Here is a 17,553-nt window from a genome sequence, read left to right as displayed (position 1 = left end):
AACAACGGCCACTTACTGGAAGGTAAAAAATAGTTGTTCGGAGGTGGCCGTTGTTTGAAGATTAGCTTGTATGCATTTGAAAAAGAAACGTTCCCGAAAAAAATGGCAGCAGTTTAGAGGTGGCCGTTATTGCAAGTTCGAGTGTATTTATATTTTTGAGTGGAAGAAGGCAATATATTCAAATATTGTCTTCTAGTGATTCATTTAAATTTGCATTGTGTAAAGAATATTTTAAATTAAAACCGGAAGAGCCAAAGTTCTCACTGATGCTCTTTATTTCTCGTGTTAACTTTTACGTTAGTGTATTTTTAAGGATCAAATATATTAGATTTTAGCGTTTAAATTTAGTTATTTTTTAAGCGTTATTTTAAATAAATATTTTAAAATTATTTTTTAAAATTTTTAAATAATTTAGTTATTTTTTAACATTTAAATTATATTTATTTATAGCGCCAACGTATTTATATTTTAAAATTACAAATTTAGAAAATTTCGATCTCCGAAAAAATAAAGTTTATATTTAAATTAATAGTTGATAATTTATTATAATTATATTAAAAAAGTTCGAAGAGAATTTTATAAATTTATATCAAGGGATGTTTTATATGAATGCGCAGAGTTTTAATTCATCCTCGATAATGAAACAATAGACAAATCTACGCTTAACATTTTTTTAAGAATAATAAATTACTGTATATATAAATAATTTACATAAATAAATACGTTCGCGCTTTATAAAATTAAATATGTAAGTTTATCAAAATTATATTTTATTAAAATATATTTTTATACTCTTAGCTTGACTTTCTTCGAGCATTGTTCGAAAACATTTAAGGTTTCAGTCTCATCTGTAGCATTCTTTATCCGGATAAATCCATGTATCTGTATTGAGTTATTTTTGAAAAATAAAACGAATTTTTAAAATAAGAAAACGTTTCATTCTTTGATTATATTTGCTATTTTAGGGCGCGTTTAAATGGAAAGCAGCGAACGAGCCAATGATGTGGTCCGTTTATTAAACAGACAGTATACTGTAATTGGTTCGTTCGACTAGACGCTTCATCGGTATCCAATATTCATATGGCGCCATCTTTTACAGAATTTAGTAAATATTTAGAAATTTATTTTATTATTTTTATTTAATTTATGGTAAAGTTTTCAAATAAATACTGAACCGTAATAATTGTTTTTTTAAAAATTTTATTATTAAAATTTGTAAGATATTTCATTCATATTTCTTTCTTTATAAATTTATTTCTTTAAAAACTTTAAATTCTACACGATTTTTCTCTTTGTGTATATGCAAATATATAGTATAAATATATAAAAAATTAATAAAATAGTAATAATAATCGAGAAATTAGAATATTCAGGAAATTTTAAACCGATCATAAGATTAAATCCAAGCATAAATCAATCGCCTTCCTTTTTTAAACATATTTTAAAATCTTCCTAGATCCTAATTAATATATAATAATTCACTATAATGTAAAATTATGAAAACGCAAATAAAGATAGAAATAAATACGAATAAAGTGACTGGCATCTTGTACTCTTTTATTGGCGATTGTTAAATTGGCAATTTTTATATTAATGCTCGCTTAGATCCCCGGCTTTCCTCGGGAAAATGTTATATCAAGTAAAGTAATATATAAAAATATATACAGAAAATAAATACGTACTTATAATAAACGTATAATATACTATATTCAACTAAAAACAACCTTACGTCGATATTTACTCTAAATATATTCTATAGCCTGAGAAGGATTCAGCCGTTCTCACATGACATTCGAACAAACGAACAGACAAAGTGAGTTCAACTTTATATATATACACATATGTAAAATATCATGTTCCCAAAAAGAAAAAGATGGTAAAAAGGTACACCTGGGTCCTATACAAGCGCTCGATGGCACTGGTCATGCATCGAACTTTACGTCATTGTATTATTGTTTATTTATTATTTTTTATTGTAAAGGTGCCTGAAAAAATCTAAAGTTTGGGATCAAATCATTTAACATATCGCTACCATTTTTGCATAATTTTAAACTAATTTTGCCATAATCAAATTAAATAAACAATGATGCTTATTTAATAAAATTAGTTCGTATTATAGAAAAATGAGGACAAAGTGAAAAACGTAACGTATAAACTATTAAGAGAACGATATTACCCATCTTTCAACAGTGAAATTAATTACTTTTTCCAAAAGCGTATCGTGGACAAAATCTTTCATTATAGCTAAGGAAATAAAGTAAATCACTTTGAAAGGAAATATTTCAATGAATAATTCTGAAAATATTATACGGTTTTTCGAATTGTTTATTAATTTATGTTAACTATGAACGATTTATATAGCCTATAAATAACACTTCTAACCTTAATATGTAAAAGTGTTGAAAGTTAAAACAGTATATCATCATTTTCTTCAAGAGGCTTTTCAGCAAATCCGATTTTTTGTTTCCTTCACAGTGTTTCTCTCCACATTGCTCAGGCTAATGCACATTTCTCGTACGCTAAAATTCCAGTATTTTTCAGGATATCACGTTACCTATTCAATTGGTATGCCAGCTTCCAACAAATCTCTTGTTCAGGAAGAGAGACTGGAAAGACTTTCTTTAATGTACACTACGCTACATATATTGTATGTCATTATTTTGAACTTTAAGAATAATAAATAGGAATATGACGAAATACTGTCTTAAAGAGCTAAACCGCATGTACGCAACTTCGCCTTACTAGTCATTAATTTAAATTCAAGTATATGTGAATTATAGGATATTTTATTATTTATAGAATATAATTTCATGAAATAAATATATAAAATACATTCATCAATTTCTTGTAAAATGTGTTATTAATCAGCTTAGGAATTATTTTTATTAAAATGGCTAATTCTTCGAGTTTATTTTATAATTTACGTTTTAGGGTCAAACAGTATCGGCACAAGCCTTATATGTATTTATGCAAGAAGTTTTGGCGCGCCCGGGGCTTGCTAATCAATAAGTGTGTATAGATAATAAGCTACTAAGTAAACAAACTAATAATATAGTTCGTTTCATATGTACGAACTGTATCATTGGATTGCTTACTTAGCTGCTTATCATTTAGATGCACTCAATATATACGAATCTGTGTATCTCGTTTTAATTAAAGATTTTAAAGAATTCTCTAATTTTAAGAGATTTTAATAACCAAAATGATTTTGAACAAAATCGCTGCAAGTTATGAAGAATATAAGGTATCCTGTAAATTATTCGAAAATAATTGTAACATGTACTGTACATCAAAATACTATTAAGAAAAATGAACTGTAAAGGAAATATGGAGAAAGAATCTAAGTTTGAACGACGCAGCTGTCAAATATGAAAGTTCGTGCACCATACTATTTCAGAAAACTGACAAGTTTCAAAAAAACTCAGATTTAAAAAAAGTTTTATTGCAAAACAAAAAAATGATTTGATTTAGCATTGCTAATTTATGGAGAATAATTTTATTTAATTAAAAGTTTGCAAAATCTTGTAAATTTACAACAAAAACTAATATTTTTCATTTTCTTAATATTGGACATGGCTGGAAAATATTGGGTATTATTCTTTCTAAAACGGCATCCCAAACAGATAATGAGAATACTGGAAAAGTGCAAAAGTTATATTATAATAAATATAATGTTTTTTTGAAATCTATTGAAATGTAGGGTAAAATAAAATTAACTCCTAGCAGAATAAACGATATTGGTGAAAAAGGACAAACTATTATTTCAAATAAATCAAGCTATTACTTAAAAAAATTCGAGCGATGAGTTGCTTAACTTTCTCGGCAACATTTAAAACTGCATGTGTGGCACCATCTGTTTTGATATTTTATTATTAAAAACTTTTTATATTTTTAATTATAATAAAATGGCAAAAAGCTTAATTTTGAAGGAATGGATGGGCTTTATAAAAATTGTAAATGCTAATAACGAGTAAAATCGTCATTAAGTCCGACCCTACTGGAAATATGACACACGACTCCTGTTTGTCCAATCGCCATACTTTACATCTGTTATATATAACGGAGTCGGGGAAAGTAAACGGAAAAATACAACTAGAAAACCACTCGATCGAAATAGGAACTAGTAGGCTGAAAAGTAATGCACACATGCTTGTAGAGCACAAACGAAATGATTTTCAGAAGCATGCCAGGTGGCATATGGAAGTAACATTCCCCCTTTATGTGCATGCGCAGTTTGAGGTCGTTGCGTTCATTCAGTATATTTTGAGAAGCGGAAATATGGAGACATGTTCTGGTGCTATGTCAACGCGAGTTAAACAGCGTGCTGTTATCGAATTTTTAACTGCTGAGAAAATTACGTTTAAAGGCTGTTTATGGTGACGATGCTGTTGATAGATCTATTGTAAATTGATGGATAATAAAATTTCGTAACTGCGAGCCTGGAAAAGCCATAATTGTTGATGAAACACGCAGCGGAAGTACGATCACTGCCACAGACAATTACCGTTGCACCTTGTTCCAATGTTTAATTCTTCTCAGTACATACAACTCTAAAACACCTCTGACGTTGAGTTTGACATGTTAGAGGCAGCCTGGCACCAATAATCTTGCAACACGACAACGCTCGTCCACACACCTCGCGCGCAACTGGAGAGGCTCTGCGAAACCTGAAGTTTGAACCGATTCCACACCTCCTTATTCCCCCGATCTTGCGCCTTGTGATTTTTATTTGTTTCCTCTACTCAAGAGAGACCTCAAGGGTAATCATTACACCTCAGACGATGAGGTGAAAGCAGCTGTCAAGTCCTGGATTCGAGAAAAGTCGGAAGAATTTTTCAGTGACGGAATGAAAAAACTTGTTACACGTTGGGAGAAATTTGTTAGCCTTAACGGGCCTTAATTTTGTTGAAAAATAAATATATGATTTTGAAGCTTAAGAATTGTACTTTAATGTACTTTTGGCCCGATCTTGCTATTTGTTTTTGTTCGTGTTCTACAAGCATGTGTGCATTACTTTTCAGCCTGCCCTCGTATAATAGTTGTAATTTCATTTAATTTTTAGAACTAGGCCTATATCTTTCACTTTTATATTCCTACGGGTTTAAAATGAGCCAGGAAAACTTCTCCAGCTACAAAATTAGACTGCCATATTTCTGAATTGATTGAATGTCACATATTTTATTATACACGGTTTAAACATGTTTTACAGTACAGAATGTTTCGTAATGCACGCTTGACATTTTATTGTGATTACATTATTAAAGATACTGATTTGAAATTTGTTGAAGTATGCAGTAACATTTCAAGTCATGTTAGTATCTATCAGTTTAACCTACACCAGTGATTTGACACATAACCCAACGAAATTCGAGTTTTTTTCGTATTACTTTGTTCAAGAAGTCTATATCGACTAATTTCTAACGATCATTTGATCAACAGTCTGGTTGAGTTGATATTTTAGATTACGAACAAACAGTTTGTGTATTTGTTCAAGTTTCATCACTACACTTTCTACCAGTGCTTTTATTTACACATAAGAAATTGGTTTCACTGAACGATTTATAGCAATGTATAAATCATTTTTCTTATTGGAACAGGCTTGTCGTATATAGAAACTATGACAGCCATAAAAAACCACGAGTTATACATCTCACGAAATTTTAACAGACTGTTTTTTCTGCACCAACGAAACCTGCAATTTTCTCAAACAGACGCAGCTCCGCTGGTAGAAAAATGTAAGCTATTGAAATTTCTGGAAGAAAACTTGCACTATGAAAGGTAATTTTATAATAAACATTGCTCCTATTCATTTGCTATTTTCGTCGCAGTAATTTCCGAAAAGTCTTTACTGCATTATAAAACACTCTGTATATAAAACTTACTTATGTTCGGTTAATTTTAGATAGACATACATTCCTTATTAAAAGCATAGAATTCCATGAATCTGTAAGAGAAAAATGTGTTATTATATCATCTATATTTCCTTTCATAAAAGTTTCTTTCCTCCATTAAGCATCAGTTATCTATTATCTCCCTTAATTTAAGTAGCACTTATTAAATATCAATTATACATCATTGCAAAAAGTGTGAATCTTGTACACAACAATGTAGATAGAATTATAATAAAGTAGACAAATATTCGGTAAAGTTTATTTATGTATATCAACTCCATAAAATGCATTAATTAATGATTTCCAGAAAACTGGCATTTATCTTTTAGATTCGCATGTTTTCTTAGAAGAAGAATTTATTCTAAGCAACGCAACGAACACTGATACCATCGAAAACAAAAGTTACTAAAACTAGATCTAATTATTAATTCTCTATACGTAGAGTTGTCATACGTCTTATATGAATAGGTATGTAGTTCTTGTCTGCCACATTCCATATGCACTTAAATTCAGCAGATTGTTAAAAATTCAGCTAACGAATAAAATTCATTCAAATTCAGAAATTTAATAAAAGAAGATACGCGAAGAAGAATGTTTGTTTTCAACATTAAAAAAAGAGAAAAAATTGTTTTTCATTATACAGTACTGGGAAAAAATAAATTGCGCGTTTATTCTTGTTTACAATGTAAACAAGAATAAACGCACAATATTAACACAATATGTAACACAAACTCATTATGAAGAAACTGAATGATAAGAAACAACTACATAAAATCACAGTAGAAATTCTGTAATGAGAATTGTAGGATTGATGGGTTAAGGCAACGCAAAACATGGGCGATCTGTCAAGGAAAAATTTCTCCCGGAAGAACTTTCTATGGAAAAACACTCCTATTTAAATGTGTTAGACACGTGCGGAAAACTCTACCTGGCCAAACTGTTGATGAGGCACAAACCTGAGATCAACTACCGGTGTTCTATAATAAGAGCGTAACAGTAACATATACAGTATGTTTTCTGACTTTTCATGTTTCATTCTAGATTATTATTTAATTAATTTTAGTAAGAAATGTTTAACATTGAATAAAAAACATATAAAGATAAATCTACAGCCTCGAATTTAATTAATATCGCATTAATCACGTTCTAAACAAATAACTAACTTTATTAGGTTTAATGAAACAAAATTGAAATTCTTTTTATATCAAAAAAATTCGTCGATCAAACTTTTTGTTTAACTATACTTTACGATTTCCTAAAACTTTTCATTTTATAATAAATAATTCTTTTTCAAATGAATTTTATTACCATATTATAGGGCTAAGTATTTATTTGAACAAATTACCAAATTATATTTTTACAGCGATAAATTGTTTTAAATTTGATTTTATGCGTGATAGTTTATTTACTTACTCCAGTAAGTTGAGAAGAAAACTGTTATAAATTTGATTTTATTTAAATGTTAAAGCGCTAACGTATTTTTATATTTTAATGTCTTAAGTTATTATTATATTTACTCGAAACAAATAATTTTTATGGTAAATTAATTTGTAAATATTATTTAAAATAGAAGGAATTAAATTAACATAAATATGTAATTACTCAAAAAGCAAAGAAATGAAACTGTAAGCAATCAATTGATTTACTTGATCTAATGCAAGTTTTAATTCTGCTGATTGTTGCTGTCCAGCCAAAACCATATCCCGACTGAAATCATGCATGCTAAGGTCATTAATATACAATCCAGTATGAAGCATGGCATCCAAATCTCTCATTCTACGAATGAAAAAAATTACACAAATAATTTTGCGTAATACACAAATCTTTTTAATTATACATATTTAGAAAGGTTATTCTTATTAATATGTACTGTACTGTACTTACACTGGTGTTCCTAAATATACCATGCTTTTCCATTCTTCCATATACATCATTTGTCCCTTTAAATGTAAAAGTCTGTCCTCCATACCTATCGAAATATTGAAAACATTGTGTTAGAAATTTATCTTTCTGAAGCAGAAATAAATGCAGTGAAAACTGTTAAGCCAGACTCTTAGTAAGACGGAAACTTGCTTATTACGAATTATTTTCCTAGTCCCGTATCATGTAATATACAGTATCAGTCAGCGTAATTTCGTCTTCATAAGCCGGAAACTGATTAAATCGGAAAGCAATTTTAAGACCACAAAAGATAAAACAATCTGCTTAAGACGACGGTCCCACAGGTCGACTCTGCGACCGGTGAAGTGCACCAGGGACCACCGTCACATGCCATAGACGACATGCACACCGCAGTGGACGCAGCTTGGCAAGAGATACCTCAGGAACCGTTAATCGCCATATTGATAGTATGCCTCGCCGTATAGAGGCCTGCATAGCTGCCCGTGGGAGCCATATTAGTGCAGGAAAGCTGTTGAAGCCGAAACGATATTTTCGACCTTCTTGACTCCGGCTTAGACAGGTTTGACTTTAATATAATTATTTTGCGAGAAAGAGAATCCATAAGTAAAATAACGATAGTAATTAAATAAAGTATTGGAATGAAATTTCAAAAGTTTTTTTTACGTATTAAATCTTAATAAAAAACGAATTAGCCCCAGGAGCGTACCGTAGTGGGGGCGGCAGGGGCGGCCCGCCCCGGGCGGCACTTTTTAGGGGGCGGCAAAATTTCACAATAAATAATAATAATATCTTGTAAAAATTTGAAACATCCTAACCTATACTTGCATCGCGCCTACGATAGTGCTATCGTCCGGACAGTCCGGGAATCGGCTCGCCGTCCGGGTGAAGTAGTGATTTTTTTCATCCCAGGAAATCCTGCGAAACCTGCGAATAAAAATCCTGCGAATTTTTTTTATTTCGCTTGTACGATTTATTCGCGTTCATATACACCACTAATATCCAATAGAACTATTTTAAACAGGTCGCTGCACTACCACCGAATTTTTCATTGCTTGTTCTGTGACAAAACTGAATTTTGGTCTTTTAAATTGAAATACCTAAATAAGGGGGGCCGAAATTTTCCTCCGCCCCGGGCGGCTGATATCCACGGTACGCCACTGATTAGCCCATTTTATATTTTATATTTATTTCGATAATATAGCATTGTTCATATGCAACGTTAATCAAATCTCATTCAAATTCATTTATGTAAAATTACGTAACGTTATTTTTATACTTTTCACTACCATTCCAATCCCTTACGTTCCGTAACGTCGCCGCACATACCCCCAAATTTATGTAACGCCTATCGTCTATCGATTCAATTAATTTTACTAAGGAATAATACAGGGCAAGAAGTGCTGAACGTTACAGTATTTTATTAATTATATGTTTAACGTACAGTACAAAGCAGTGACATAGACAGTACGGTTTGCTATACAACACTTCAGAAACAAAAATAAACCTTTTTGTTACTCAAGGGTTGAGACACTAATATTATGTAACACTTTTGTAAATATCCCACCCCTTTGTAACGCATCATAACAATTACCTGTATACCCATCCCACTAAAAGCATTGTAACGATTATTTCCATACCCATTCACATATCTTTGTTATGTAATTTATGGACATGATTTGTGAACATAAATGATAATTTATATTAACACGAATTCGTGTTAGTATAAATTGTCGTTCATGGTCAAAAATTATTTTTACTGATATCAATAATAATATTCATAAATTATATATATATACAGTATATATAATATAATAATANATATACTAATATACTAATTACATGGGATATAATAATATACTACACTAATAATGGATTTTTTCATACTTTTCGGTTATCCGACTTTTCAATTATCCGACCAACCCCAGTGCCCAATTAGGGCGGATAATCGAGGTTCTACTGTATTTGAATGAGGTTTAATTTTTTGTAACGTTCTTGTAACAGAAATAACTTTATAGTTGTGTCTAAATAGGTTATAAACTTATTTCTGTCAATAATTCACTGACAAGAAAAACTTTGCCAATTATTTTTTCGAAGAAATTTTTTTCATATCCGATCTTACCTCACTAGTACTTTCCATCCTGGAAGCCGTATTGACGGTATCACCGAATAGGCAATACCTTGGCATTTTTAAGCCTACTACGCCGGCGACAACCGCACCCGAATGCACACCTAATAGAAGATTATTCAATAATAGCAGATATTAAAATCAAAATTATCCAAAATTTCACTCACCGACACGTATTCTTAAACTGTCGTTGGTAGACGGATCTCTCAAATCTCCAATAACAACAACCATATCTAATGCCATTTCGCAGACTTTTTCGGCATGGAGTGGGTCGTGCTCTGGTGCTCCACAAACCACCATATATGCATCGCCTATTGTTTCTACTTTGTATACTTCGTGCTTTTCTGTTAATTGATCAAACATACTATACATGGAGTTCAGCATCGATACTACTTCCATAGGTGTGATGCGACTACAAATTTCCGTAAATGTAACCACGTCGCTAAATAAAATTGTAACAGAATCGAAATACTGAAAGAAACAAAGAATATTTAGTGTTGTTATCAATATACAGGATTGGCTATAATTATATCCCCTATTTTATTTTAAAGTAATCGTCTTGCAATTCATTACACATTGTTTTTGATGTTACAAAACATATCCCGGGGGAGGATTTTGAATCTCACTTTATATGGCCACCTGCAATGTCAATGTATATGCTTATTCGGTGTTTAGTTTCTTCAACAACATTTCTGGCGTCACAACACGTACAGTTGATGCAATTTTATGTTCATAAGCTTCTGAATTGAGAACGGCTTTGTCACACAAGCGTGATCATCCATAAAACTCTAAAAGAAAAATCCAGCGAGTAATGTTGATGGTCTAGGATATCACTATCAATCCACTGTTCGGAGAAGAGATTTTTCAGAGTTGCACGACCCTCTCCACGAGATGTGCCCAATAAGGTGAATCTCCAATCAACTGGAGGAGACGTCATTACTAAGCATATTCTGTTGCCTCATGCCGGATGAATAATCTCNCACAATTTAATACATGTGTGACACATAATTATACAATATAATATATATATATATATATATATACTGATAGGCATTGATGTAGCCTATATAGTAGCACCTATATAATTTTAGATTTATTTCAAGTTTCTTTTCAAAGCTTTCTTTTCCGTTCACAACCGAAATTCTTATAACCACTAGTTATAAACTCAGCAAATGATACACAGACTGTTTACGATTCTCCCTCGGCAATAAAATTAAAATTAAAAAAAAGACGAGAAATTACTTGCACAAACTGAGAATGTTGAATTAGTTACTGAAAAAATTAATCTTTAGATGTATTTATTACAACGTAGCGTAGACAAACAATAACAATGTTTTTCAATATATAAAACATAAGTTTGTAACACGTATAACTAAAGGATACACGATATTTGTACAAAAACAAAACACAGAGCACACAGTGGTATACGCGATATATCCTGTATTTTTTAAATATTTGGTGTGGTAAATGTACAAAATAATCCTTGCTGATAGGATGTTTACACATTGCTGAGATGTTGTATTAATTTAAATACTTTTATAAAGTACACAAACTGGAAAAAACAATGCGTTACACACCCATAAGACAACGCACATAAGGGGAACTGAGATGAATAAATGATGAAATAGCCTACATATTAGGACATATTTATAAGGTACGCAGGGCGCAGCTGCACTCACTTTCCGAGACTTTTTCTCGAGTAAAGTCAAGTATCTCAGGTAATAAAAAAATTTATAAGGCATATTGTTGCCATTCTACACCCCGCTGTAAAACTTTCTGGATACATTATTGGTTCCCATGTATGTTGTTATTATTTTTTCTCTATCAGCAATTGCGTTTTTCTAAGGTGACGTTTTCTGCGTTTACCTTACCGCTAGCACAATTTATAGCCATCTCGTAAAAAATTGCATATGAATAAACACGATTTTAGCATTTTGATAATTTTATCCCCTTATTTATCAATTGAATTCGTGCATTACAGACGCATGCTGTAACAGATGAGACAGTGCAATACATTAATATAATTTACATTATTATACTTTCATTAAGAAGTTTTAAAGTTTGTTAAAGCTCTTTTTGAAAGTTTTGAATTCATACATTATTTCAATTTTTATTCTTGCACGGGCAAGTGCAGTTTTATTTACTGTAAATAAGAGTAAATATGCTTTTAAAATATTTTAGTATTGTTTTTTACATTCTATTCTATTTTTAGAAGTGAACAGTAATTACTTGGAATAAACAGAAGCTAAATATCAATAATAAAAGATGCAATCAATGGTGAACCAAAATTTTTGGTATCCTGAAGCTTGAACTGCTATGGGAACTCCTTCACAACCAGCAGCAATAAGGGCAACATCGAAAAAAAAAGTACTTCTGGACCGTTCCGGATTAGAGAATCTGAAGCTTAAGCTTTATTAGTTTCATAGTAGATCCACCACTGTATTTAATGTTAATCACAATATTTTTATTGCTTAAAAACAAGACCTATTCGTTTAATATACACAAAAAACTTATCTATCTCGCTTATTAATTAAATTTTAAATTTTTTCTTTTGTTCTCTTTCTTAAGTGTTACAGTTTGTTTCATTTATTAAATTAAAAAAACAAATCATACCTGTTTCTTTTAATATTTGAGATATAAATAATGGCGTAATGCACACTTATTCTATTCATTGTGCAAAGTTAACGCTAAACTTACAACTCAACCGTTCAATGAACGGTTTTTGAATGATTCAACAATAAATAATTGAAATGGTTAATCAAAATAAAATTTGGCTAACTTAAAATATATTGATTAATCAAGTATTATTATTTTAATAGAATGAAATATTATACTTACGAACTTCATCTTGTTCCGATTCGGAATCAGTAGGACTCTTTGATTTGGTCTCATCACGTCTTTTAACTGCTTCGACTGATATTAACTCAAAAATATTATTGGTATGACCTAAAATCTTGAAGATATAAAAATGTTAGGAAATTTCAGTAATGCAGTACATATCTGATTCAACTATCATATTTGAAAAAATACAATATTTTTATAAGTATAATCGTCACGTGCTCCATTCTTGTGTTAGGAACAAACACTAAACGGAAAACAAAATAATAATTTTTTTCATTAGAAATGTCGTGAAAGTAGAGTAGATATAAGTTCAAATGTTCGTTTTCTTTAGTTACAGGCATAGTTCTATGGATATGAAGGTATCTCATGGTGTAAGAAAAAAGGCACTTATTTAACTTTTAGATAATTTGTAAAGTAGAACACCGCCTGTAATTTAATATTTGAAACAAGCTCGAGTATAAAACAGATACTGGGATATATAAGGGCTTTGTGATAGGTTACTTTATTAGATTTCACTGTTAAACATGAACAATTATGTATGGTTGAGGAAGGGATAAAAATCCCGAAGTGCTTTCCAAGTCTATATTTTATACTAACACTCATTATTACATCCCATTACTGTACTTTTTCTTTGGCGAAGGTTAGGCCTTAACTATATATTCCCATTAAAGTGTCACGAAGTGTCTAGTTTATACATAAGCAAGTATATTTAAAATTTATAGACTGTTAAAACACTTTTTAAGCTTAACTTTTATGATACTAATAGAAAATATACAAACAATAAAAGTAGTAAAATTTTTAAACGACGTCTGTTTTAATTACTTTGATCTATTATTTAGAACAGTGAATTTCTAGAGTTAAAATTTTGTACTAACAAATTTTCTATTTTATCCTTTAAGTATGTTGTTAACATTCAACAATTTAATATTTAAATAATAAAAATATTCGCAAACATTATGAATTTCTTAATTATTTTTAATAGCAATAGCAATGCTATCAATTTAAACTAGATTTCCACTAGTTATTTTCTAGTGATATCATACAGATCTCACTAGAAAATATCTAGTGGAAATCTAGTTTAAATTAATAGCATTGCTATTGCTATTATATAATAATATAAATTGAAGAAAGGTGACTGTATAAAAGTACAACCAGTCCAGAATAGCACTTTTGCAGATTTTTGCTCTAATTTTTAATAAAATTCGTCAAAAGTTTCTCGCGATTATTCCAATATGTAATTGTTAAGTTGACAATCAATTAGAGAAAATGAATTTACTAAACAGTTATAAATATTACTTTTAATAAAGATATAAAAATAGTGATATCTTTATTAAACGTATCATTTTGTAAAATCATTAAAAGAGCAATTGAGACATTTTAAAATGAATATTAGAAGAATTTTAATAATGCAGTCTAAAGTTTTCGATCTGTCGGCGTACTGTTCGAATAGGTCTATAATTTGTCATCAATTGTTTTTCCTCAGTTATTAAATGATAAAACTGATTTTTTTAATAGTTGTCGATATGTAAATAATGCTTTATAATTTTGCATTATTTTTAAAATCACATTACTCTAAAAGCAAGATTAAAAAAACTCAGATAAATATTACTTTACTAGAGGATTTTATTCTCCTTCATAGAATAAACTTTCTTTGGCTTTTATCACGCCATGAAAGACATTGTATAAATTAATCTAACTTTACGTAACGTACGTCATCTGATGGCTATTTGGAAGCGAATCGTACTTTTCATCAAAAATGTCAAAGGTTCATCTTCTATCTTCCGGAAACATACGCTGGGAGGAGGCCAAAATAAACAGAAACAGAAAGTTTAATTATATAACAAGAAGACTTAAATAATACACAATATACTTGTATTATTATTTTTCTAGTACAGTACATAACAAAAATTAAATATAATCTGTTATATGAAAATATGATGATATAATAGTTGGTAATAATATCGATTTAGTACATTATAATATATTTTAGTTTTAACTTCCCTTTTAACTTACATTGGTAGTTAGTTCGCCACCCATTAATGGGTTGGTCACGTGGAGTTATTAATTTTCGAGAGGATAATTATCCCCTTCTACTCTTCTGACATCCATCAAAACTAAATCCCCTCAAATCATTTATTGTTTTTATGAATATGTGAGGAATCGGGAGTTAAGGCACGAGGCTTAACCCGTTCTCCGACGACGGAACAGTAAGTCCCGCTCACCGTGTCAGGGAATGGCGTTATAGGCGAGGTCGCAGTTCGAGAAGGGGTAAGGGTCCGTGAGGTCCTTGGTGTCAGCGATACACGAGTAATCAACCATTTAAACAGACTGAAAAAGTTTAATAAAAACAAAAAGGTGATTACAACTAGAAGGGAAAACACGAGCTGTAGGCCTAGTCGGTTGACAAAGAACCGAGACAGAAATAGAGCAATGAAAAATTCATTCCCTAGCGCGGCTAAACTATCTTAAAGACTACTTCGCTCGAGGGAATTTACATAAAGTCAATAAACAAAATACCTCGATAGGTAAATATCTCCGGGCAGTGAAGTGTAGCGATTGCGGTCGAGGCGGAGGACAGGAAAAAGGTCCAGTAGGGGTTGGTGGGCTTCTGTGCTCGCCCCGACGATCGGGTGCGAGCCCCTTTTATACTTTTTTAGCGTGGGAGAATTATCATGTGATTTTTGATTTAATAGTTCGGTGTTCGTTCTGTGTCCATTTCCGGCTGACACGGGACGTCGCGAATTGGAAGGTTTGGTCGGATTGTTGATACTTTCCCTCGGTGTTACGACTCTCTTTACCTCATAAATTTAGTCAATTTGATAATTTTCCATCATTAATAATCATATGTTTGGACTGTGGTTTCAAATAAATCCCAATATTCTACGGATTGTTGATGGGAACGGCTAGGTGAACGATGTTATTTATTAGTGTGTCACGAGCGTTCGAGGCGGGAGAGGAAAAAAGAAGGAAGGGATTTTCCTTCCCGTTTGACCTTTCGGTTGGTACTTAATTAACACGTTCTTGCTTTCCATAATTAACTAAAAGCAGATCAGGAGGATAGTGAAAATGAAAAACAAATGAGGGGGATCGAAATCTCACAAATAATAACACGCATAAAATGTATAAAATGTAATGAAATAAAACGGATGTTCATTGAAGTTCAACTACTCCCCTCATCCTTGTCCGACTTTGTCCGACTTGTCATTTCATGTCACCAAAAAATTTAAAAATTGTAATTCCTGGTCCTGTAACAACGCATTTATAAATTTGCAAAAACTATTTAAAATATACATATACAGTAAGACTTTGTTTAACGTTGCTTCGATTAACGATTCGATATAACGCGGTCTGCTCGAAGCCTTAAAAAATGATCAAAATTTACGCCGAGTCAAAATATCTTGGCATTTCATTGAGTCGTATATAATACGATTATTTACGAACACGAACCAATTAGAAAAGGTGGAAATTCGTCGTAGCACTGTAGTTCCCTTAAATCTATGTTTGTTTTGTGCAATTTTTAAAAAAAAATATAACATCGTGGATTCCATAGGCAATATCGGCTTCACTGGCAAGAATTAACTGATAAATGCATGAACGGAGTGTGGAAGAAGTTATGAATGAAGGTATCCAAGAATTATCAACGATAAGAGCATATCACTGTATTGTTAGGTTGACCAAATTGTCAACCTAATCGATACAATAGGACTAGATAGGAGATGTAGACGAGCAGGATATTGAGGAGTTATTGCAGGTTTTGGTGAGAACATTACCAACGACGACTTTCAAGAACTGGCAGAACAAGGAATTCGTATAGAACTGGAAAATAGTAATTCTGAAAATGAAAAACCCAAAAAATTTCTCTACAGATTTCCTTAGTATAAGTTTTTGTAACAATAACCGAAATCGTTGATCAAATTGTAGCGAATGGTCCAGATTTTGAAAGGAGTGAAAAAGCATAACCAGACGTTATGGATGCAATCTCCTGCTAACGACATTTGCTTAAGGAAAGAAAAAAGCGACAAATAACACGAATTTATCACAAAAACAAGAATTTCAGAAGAGCCAGGACCTTCGTCATAAAAAATGAACGTTACATTTCTGTGTGCATATGTTTACGTGTTATTTAACATACATTATTATGCAAATGAATATAAAAATAACTTAAAATTAAAGTAAAATCCGCTTATTTTTGGTAACGTGTTCCCCTTTCCCTAGTTACGTGTTAAAATGACCTCGTTTAACGCTATTTCGTTTAGCACTTTGTCGTCTAGGAACGCATTCCCCGCATTAAGCGGGGTCTTACTGTACTGTACATATATTTGAGAAACAGACAAGAAATTCTAATCGAAATTCGACATTTTATTCAATAGATGTAGTTAAGAAGAATAAAGAAAGATTGCTGTCCTTTAGTTGGATTTATCAAACACTCTCGACGTAACATCAATGTAAAATAACAAATTATCAATGAAACTGAGAATTACGCCATATTTCGTCATAATTGCTCAAAAATAAAGTAACAATAACTATCTCGTAGCGATATCGTCAGCGAGTTAATAATTTAATTATCTTATGATTCTAACAAATCATAAGATAATTAAATTATTATCTGAAGATTAGTTCATAGCTACAAACAGAGAAACATGTGATGTAATTATTCATTACTAACTATTAATATTATTAAGTACTGGAAAACAAACAAGATGATTTGCATCGGTTAGTGGTTATCGACTAAAATTATTTTTATTTATTTTCTTTATGTAAACCGTTTCGGATAATCGAGTTTCTACTGTATAA

The 17,553-nt window shown here is 31.1% G+C and overlaps 1 protein-coding gene across 1 annotated transcript in view; it reads right to left on the bottom strand.

Annotated features, from left to right (window-relative positions):
* The window catches only part of LOC111622482 (soluble guanylate cyclase 88E-like), a 47,840-nt gene that overhangs the window by 10,020 nt on the left and 20,267 nt on the right, over positions 1 to 17,553 (bottom strand). The window contains exons 8-9 of the mRNA XM_023364875.1: positions 10,086 to 10,389; positions 9,913 to 10,022 (exon numbers count right to left, since the gene is read on the bottom strand). Coding sequence (XP_023220643.1) covers positions 9,913 to 10,022; positions 10,086 to 10,389 — 414 coding nt within the window. The remainder of the gene's footprint in view (positions 1 to 9,912; positions 10,023 to 10,085; positions 10,390 to 17,553) is intronic.

The sequence above is a fragment of the Centruroides sculpturatus genome, unplaced genomic scaffold (genome assembly GCF_000671375.1).
Source record: "Centruroides sculpturatus isolate CEXI.00-Female unplaced genomic scaffold, Cexi_2.0 scaffold150, whole genome shotgun sequence".
In the NCBI taxonomy this organism is placed as follows: Eukaryota; Metazoa; Arthropoda; class Arachnida; order Scorpiones; family Buthidae; genus Centruroides; species Centruroides sculpturatus.
This window is presented reverse-complemented; position numbering and strand designations above follow the sequence as displayed.